An 8,093-nucleotide genomic window follows, 5' to 3' on the forward strand; every position below is an offset into this window, starting at 1 on the left:
ACACTGATTCTCATATATTAACCTAAAATTATAAAAAGAACGAGTTAGACATAAACACATATGATATTATGCTCAATTAAGAATAATACATGTAACATCCTGTTCCGAATCGATTCCTAGTCCGAGGTTGTGACCCGAAGATCGGTCATCATAAGGATTAGGGCTTTTGAAAAGGTAGGATTTAGGCCCATTTGGATCGGTTCATGTTTTGGAGCCTAGGGCTATTTCGGTAAAGAGGCAGTTTGGGATTTTGTGGAAAATGGACTTTTGTTCAGAAGGTCTTAAGGAAGGTATAAGTTTATATAAGTGTAGGGCGTCTCGTCACCTTTCCGTAGATATAAGGATCGTCGGAATCGGGTTTATAACGAAGAAGTTATGGCCTTTGGAAGTTTCGTGGTTTTCAGGCTTAGCAGAGTACGCGGGGCGTACTAGTGAAAAAGGCAGTACGATGGGCGTACCTTGGAGTACGTTGGGCGTACTGACCAGGATGGTCCCGAAGGTTCCCAGGAGTACGCTGGGCGTACTCCAGTCAGATCAGAACCCTATTTTAGGGTCTTGGACCCTATTTAAGCTCCTTATCTCATAACCTAACCCTAATATCTTCAGCCTCCACCCCTCTAAACCCTAGAAATCGTCATATATCATCCATGGTGGCATTTTGATCTTATGGAGTCCATTTTGGGGTGTTTGATCAATTTTCAAGAAGATGGAGTTTGATGCAAAGATGGGAATCATGGAGGAGCTTATGGATCTGGCTTTTAGGACTCATTCTCAGCTTGATGAAGGTATAAAGCTTTGAACTTGATCATTCATCTCTTATCTCTATCATTTTTGGGTTATGGTTCCTTTTTGGTCCCAAGGATGAAGCTTTATGGTTCAAATTCGATTCTTAGACTTGGGGTTGCCACCCTTGATGCTATTTGAGTCCCTAAGATAGAAAGTTGCCATCTTGAAGGTCTTAATGGGTTCATGCATGAGTTAGGGTCACTTTTATGGAAATAGAATGCCATTTTTGGAGTTTGGGTTTGTTTGGGGCATGCAAAGTCACCAAGTCAGTGACTTTATGGGTTTAGACGTTAAGTATAGCTCAGATCTGTGATTTGGACTGGTAGGATCAAGTATTAAGCACTTAATGGATTTTTGTGCATGAGCTATTTGTATGATGGGCGTACTATGTAGTACGTTGCGCGTACAGTCCATTTTCCCAGTACGCTAAGCGTACAGAAGAGGTACGTTGGGCGTACGCTCTCAGGAGGACTTGGGCCTTAGTGGACTTCGGACCTTTGGGCCGTAATGGTTTGGGCCTGGATGTGCGGTTTGCTGGGCCTGAATGTATCTTGGGCCAATATTGGAATAGTTGGGCCTATTGGGCCTTGTGGCCCAATATAGAAATGGACTTCACATTGTGGGCCTTGGTTTAGGCCAATTCTTGGATTAGGTTGTTGTGGGCCTTCATGGCCCATATGGGGATTGGGTTAATGACTAAGGAGAATATTGGGCTTTAGGATAAGGCCCATTAGAAAGGTCTGGGCCCAATTTGTAAAATAGGGCCATTGATGGTTTTATGGACATTATAGTGTTGGGCTTTTGTTTTTGGGTTGGGCCTTAGTTTTGGATCTTACTGGGCCAGGGGTAGAATGGTCATTTTACCCCATGCATGGATTAAGGATTATGGTATGGGACCCAATTGCTAATTGGGTATATTGATTGGTAGTGACAGCTCGGGAAGCTGGCGGGGCAGCAGCTAAGGAATTCATGCGGGAAGCTTCTGCAGTGCGAGGTGAGTCTTCTCACCATACCAATGGGTCTAAGGCAACAAGCAGGACCGGAGCCAGAATTTTAAAATAAGGGGGGCTTACATTGTAATCAAAGGTGGAATACAAACACAAGAATCAGGGACCGTAAGTAAAACTTCAAAACAATTCCAAAGAAACACCCAATGTTTTCTTTTCTAGATTGGTTCTTGGTAAAAAAAACACTAGAGGTAGGGGTATATTTATAAAGAAAACAATCATGATATTGAAAAAAATTTCATGTTTAACAAACAAATAACAACTGACAAATATGTTTTGTCAAACAACTCGTTATTTTGAGAAGTTAATAGCTAAAAAACAAAATAAAAATAACAACATAAGATAGTAAATTAACAATCAATAAGTTATAAGTGTATTTTTGTTTAATTCTAATAGACATAGTGATAATTATCTTTTGATCTAATTCTTTTAGAGCTTGAACTCGTTTCTTGAGACTTATCTCAACCTATTAAATTTTAAGATTTATTTAACCGATGATAAATAATTATTGAAAGCAATAAAGAAACAAAACTGATACAAATAAAAACAAATAAAATGATGACAGTAAAAGTTACATTTTGTTTCCAATGAGAATCACAAACAATAGCTTCTTGACCTTTTTCTCCATAACCTTGCCACAAACAATGCCAATAGAATTACCTCAACTGAAAAGGTTGAAACAATTTAAAATAATAGATATTGATCTCTTCTTCTTAGTCACAAAATATGAGAACTTTATTTCTTCTTTTTCTCTTTTACGCAAGGGAGCAGCGGCTGCAATATGCCTGCTAATTTTGTAGGGTTTTAAATTCTGCAGTATTGAGTTATTACGATATAAATTAAGATTAAACTTGTTTGTTTGGTTTGTTTAAAAAATTAATTAATTTCAAATGAAGTCTACTTGTTTCAAAGTTTTAGAGATTAAATAAAAATGATAGGGGCTTTGGTGTTTAGTTATCTTATGTGGGCTTTAAATGGACTATATATGTAATACATAAATTAAGAGACTTAGAGGGGGCTCAACACCCGCATGCCCCCCTATTGTCTCCGCCACTGGCAACAAGGTCGGGCCATTTTTTTAGTTGTGATGATTGTTGCGAATTTGTTATTGATACATTATGTATTTATGTGAAGACCATGCGGGGGTTCCCATGCAAATAGTTATATATGCAGTATGTTAGTTGATTATGTGGTATTTGGTATGCTAGTTGTCTTTGTGATACTTGCATGGAAGACCCCGGGGGGTTCCCGAGGCAGTTGGACATAAGACCATGTGGGGGTTCCCATGGCAGAGGGCTAAGACGATGTGGGGGTTCCAGTGGCACCCGGTGTAAGACCTTGGAGGGTTTCTAAGGCATCCTTATATGTTTGTATGTTTATCTTATATGTTTGTATGTATAGTTGCATTATGACTTGTTTGGAAGGAAGACCATGTGGGGGTTCCCAAGGTAGGAAGACCATGTGGGGGTTCCCATGGCAGATAAGACCACGTGGGGGTTCTTGTGGCACTAGGTGTAAGGCCCTGGAGGGTTTCTATGGCTTCCTTATATGATTATATGCAGGGCTTATGTGGTAGAGATGGCTTTTACAGCTAATATGATATGTGTTATGTGGATTGTGTGTGGGGTATGCTCTGGGGGACTCACTAAGCTTTGTGCTAACGGTTTACAGTTTTGGTTTTAGGTATCATCGATTTGGAAAAGAAGAGCTCGGATTGATCGCAGTGCACACACCTATGATTTCCGCAATGAATGATTTTGGGATGAACTCTGATAAATGTTTTACTTAACGATGATTTGAAATGTTTGAAATAAATGGTATCAATGTTTTAGCTATATTAAAAATGAAATTTTTACCCTTGATTTTTAGGTCGTTACAATACAAATAATTTTTTTAAAATTATAAAAAGTAGTACCTTGCTCACTTTAAGTTGTGTCCGTCTTTGCTTCATAGAAGAAAAATCATCTATAATTTTATCTGTGGAAAACGTGTCATCAATCTCTCTCTCAATGTTAATAAGCAGACAACTTATAAGAAAATCATCATTCATGGTATTCCGAAGTCGCATTTTCACGATTTTCATTGCTGAGAATGCTCTTTCAGATGTCGCGGTAGAAACAGGAAGCGTCAATATAATGTGAATCAATCTATCAAGCAAAGGATAAGTACTTGACTTTCCTATTTCATGTAGGCCCCTACACAACTCAGAAATTGTAGATGAATTTTTCAATTGTGGTTGATTGCGCACATCTAGCTCATAATGTCGTAACTCAAGTTTCAGCAAATTAATTTCGTGCTCTGTAAAGTCCAAAGGATAATAAGTTCTTTCCAATTTACATATATCTTCAACATTCAAGGATTTTTTTTGGATCTAGCGCAACACTAAGACGAAGAAGCTCCGTTACAGACTCATTAAATCTAGAGTTTAACTCTTGTAACTGACTGTCAATAGCAACAATAAACAACTCAACTCGGTAGTGATGCTCTGCAGTGATATCATCTTTATCACGCCGTGTTCGAATTACATATCTATAAGTTTCATTCATACCAGGAACCAGAATGTCATTCCTCTTACAAAAGAAAACCACTTGATGCAAAAACGATTGCCAACCTTCATCTCTTAGTTTTTGAAGCAATATTTTTGTTGTGGAAACCAAGACCAATGCATTAACAATATCTATAGATTTTTTTTGTAAAGATTAGCAAAGCTTGTCAGTTATCCCCATTATTTCTTTCATCGTATGTAAAACAATGACAAAATCAAATGACAATTCATGTTTAAGTGCAAATATTGCATTACCTTTTTGAGAAGATGTAGAACCTTTTGTAGCAATGTCAGTCAACACTACACAAGATGGACCAAAAAGTCTCATCAAACTACATATTGATTTGAAATGAGAACTCTACCTAGTATCTCCAGGCCTTTGTAATGTTCGCATTTAATTTGTTCCTTTTCCACTCTCAATCTCATCAACCTCAATTAAATGAGAAATTTCAGCAATTTGAGCATCTTGTAATTGATCAGTACGCTTGGAATAAGAACTTATGACATTAACTATAAAGTTTAAAGTTTTGAAGAAGTTTTGTACCTCAGTCACATCTTTAGTCGCTGCAACTAGAGCCAATTGCAATTGATGAGCAAAACAATGTATGTAATAAGCATAAGGGCATTCCTTTAATAATAAAGCTTGCAACTCATTCCATTCTCCACGCATGTTACTAGCTCCATCATATCCTTGACCCCGAATATCTTGGACACTAATTTTATGATAAGACAATGAACCTATTATCGCATTTTTCAAGGTCAATGAAGTTGTATCTTTGAAATGAATCAAAACCAAAAATCTTTCTTTGACATGTCCTTCTCGGTCAACAAATCTCACAACAATAGCCATTTGTTCTTTCTTAGATTCATGTTGAGACTCGTCAACTATCAAACAAAATTTTGCCATCCCGATTTCATCACAAATGGCTTTTTGTACATTTGTAGCTAAAACATGTAATATTTCTTTTTGGATATCGGGTGATGTGTACTTTGCATTTTGAGGAGCATTTTCTAACACAACATCATCAATAGTCTTGTTATAAGAAGCAAGCAACTTTATAAGTTCAAGGAAATTCCCTTGATTTCTTGAGTCAGGTCGCTCATCATGACCTCTTAAAGCACATGCTTGAAATGTGAGCCATTTAATAACCTCAATAGAAACTTTAAGGCGTAATCTATTATCCATAACTTGTTGAGTCGTTTGTTTCTCAATCACATTTTCTATGTAACACAACTGGTTTTTTAAATCTTCATAGCATCTAACAGAAAAATTATGTGCTGAGGCCGGAGTCTTACCTTCATGGGCGATGAAAGCACAATCTTTGCCACAATTCACCTTTTTCGACCTAGTAAATCCTGTCACGGCAAATGTATCTGACCCGACTCGTCCAATAGGTTTCTTATTAAAAAGAAAGCAAGGGAAACAAAATGCAACATCTTTTTTCTCAGAATATTCCAACCACTAAAATCTTTTAAACCAAGCTTGTTGAAAACTGGGCATAGAACCATTTGGACCACTAGGACTAGAAGGATACTTTGATTTTTGAATTTGGTATGGTCCAAGTGTAATACACAATCGTCATATCTCATCCCGTTGGTGACTTGGATAGCTTAAGATCAAAGGCCGTTCTCCGGGATCACGAATCAAAGAATCTAAGTTTACCTCTCTTGAATTTGAAATATCATTTTTTCCAGGTTCCACATTAATCGGATCTTCCATATTACTATTCCTTTCTGGTTGTGGGCATGTATTAACATTTTTCCCAATATTATCACTAACAAGATGCAGTTATCATTAAAATCTTCTATTCGTTTGAAAAAAGAATCGATGGTTTTTTTTTGCTTATAGTTTACCCTATAATTATAAAAATTAAGAAACCACTTAACCAATCATAATACCATCATTAATTACAAATTATAATGTTCAAAATAAATATTAACCACAAATTACAAAAAGCTTAAATATATATTAACTAGTAAGAATTAAAAAATTACCTTTTGGATGTCCGATGAACCTACTGTGATGACCAATTGACTATAACTGAAGACTTGAAGTACTCCCTTTGAAGTATTATACTGTTTAAAATAAATATTACCACAAATTACAAAAGCTTAAATATGTATTAACTAATGAGGATTAAAATTTACCTTTTGGGAGTCTTGAATTTAATTCTGATGAATATAACTGAAGTAATCCCTTCGAAGTAATCGACGATTTGCCGGCTGCCGATAAATTTTAAATTGTAAATATCGTATGCGGTATGCCTAAAGTAAGTATTTGTTTGTCTAACATAATATTAAATAAATGGGTTGTAGCCTATAGGGGGCCAGTGGGCTTAAATTAATTCTTTTTTGGGCTTAAAAAACTAGATATACTAATACTATATAAAGCAAATAAAAGATGTTGGGTGGGGGGGGGGGGGGGGGGCAGCGTATCTGCTAGCCCTTGCATTACCTCCGCCCCTGACTAAATGTTTTAGAATCTAACCTTTCATGCAATGTTCCTATTGTGATGTTGTGGCCTGGAAGTCACAAAGACTTTTCCAACGATGTCACAAAATGCTCCAATGAAGCTTTTTTACTTAAACCAATTCCATGGTAATGAAGTATCAGTAACTCCTTGAACACCTTCTTTGCATTAAGGTTTCTAAGTCACATTCTAATCAGCAACTCCTATTATGGAAACATTTCCATTTTTCCATATGACTATCAATTCTGATAAGGAATTATCCCAATCTGAAACATGTCAATATGGTCCGTCCAAATGTTATACTTCCAACTGTCCATAAGCAACCAATCTTCAGCGAACTTCAGATTTTCCTTTAACAGTTGTTTAGCAACTCTAGGCATGTCCAGTTCCAGTCCTTTTTCCCTTCTTAATGCCCTAGGCATTCGGAAAAATTAGAACAAGCGAATACTATAGCATATGTGATCAATCTTTTGCTATAATATTTCCAAATATACAATTTCCTATGTTGAATTATTTCAACACGATATTCATATATGTTCATGACTAAGTTCCATTAAATCTAAACTTTTAGATTTGTAATGAAGTATTAGTACCTTCTCCCCTAAATCCTTTTATAGTAAAACAATTCTCAAATATAGCACTTTGCAATTTGAAAACTTTGTTTCCTATAAATAGTATTACCAACTTGCAATACTTACCATAACTATTATGCTCCCACTAGCTTAATAATTATACTCTTGCTAGCATAACAATTATGCTCCTATTAGCACAACACTTATGCTCCCACTAGCCCTGACATGTATCCATAAATCAACTGCTTACCCGTCCCTCTTGGACTCCTGATGCAAACACTTCAATCAATGCCTTCTTGTCTCAGTGGCTTCACCAGCCGGACTTTATGGACTTCCAGAAAATCAATTATCTTGACTTTCTTACTAAAGTTCAGATTTATAATACATTGTGCTTTGATAAGTCTTCATCTAGACTTATCAAACTCATACACCTTTCATTAGATAGCATATGTGTATGTGTTTAAACCCATTTAGAACTTATAGCGATAAGTCCTAAATGTTCAAACTATTACTTGCCATTTCTCACAATTCGAACTATGAAAAGGGATGTCATAATCATATACAAATTTGAGAACGCAATTATCACAACTGTTGATCATAATGATATCAACTAGATTTAAAATCTACTGGCGAAAATGTTTCCTCGTAATCATTTTCATGAATTTGAGTGAAACCTTTTTCCACCTAGATTTTCTGGTGTATGTGTTCTATCC

General features: G+C 36.3%; 1 protein-coding gene across 1 annotated transcript; it reads right to left on the bottom strand.

Moving 5' to 3' along the window:
• Positions 1-2,097: 2,097 nt before the first annotated feature.
• LOC145130913 (uncharacterized) lies at positions 2,098-4,666 on the bottom strand. The gene is made up of 7 exons (XM_079065667.1): positions 4,594-4,666; positions 4,237-4,470; positions 3,709-4,091; positions 2,553-2,604; positions 2,369-2,424; positions 2,192-2,259; positions 2,098-2,104 (listed from the first exon to the last, which is right to left on the bottom strand). Exons 1-7 carry the CDS (start codon positions 4,664-4,666, stop codon positions 2,098-2,100), a joined length of 873 nt encoding a protein of 290 aa, XP_078921793.1.
• Between the last annotated feature and the right edge of the window lie 3,427 nt (positions 4,667-8,093).

This window comes from Lactuca virosa, chromosome 8, assembly GCF_052849685.1.
Source record: "Lactuca virosa cultivar CGN04683 chromosome 8, Lactuca_virosa_CGN04683_v6, whole genome shotgun sequence".
Lineage (NCBI taxonomy): Eukaryota > Viridiplantae > Streptophyta > Magnoliopsida > Asterales > Asteraceae > Lactuca > Lactuca virosa.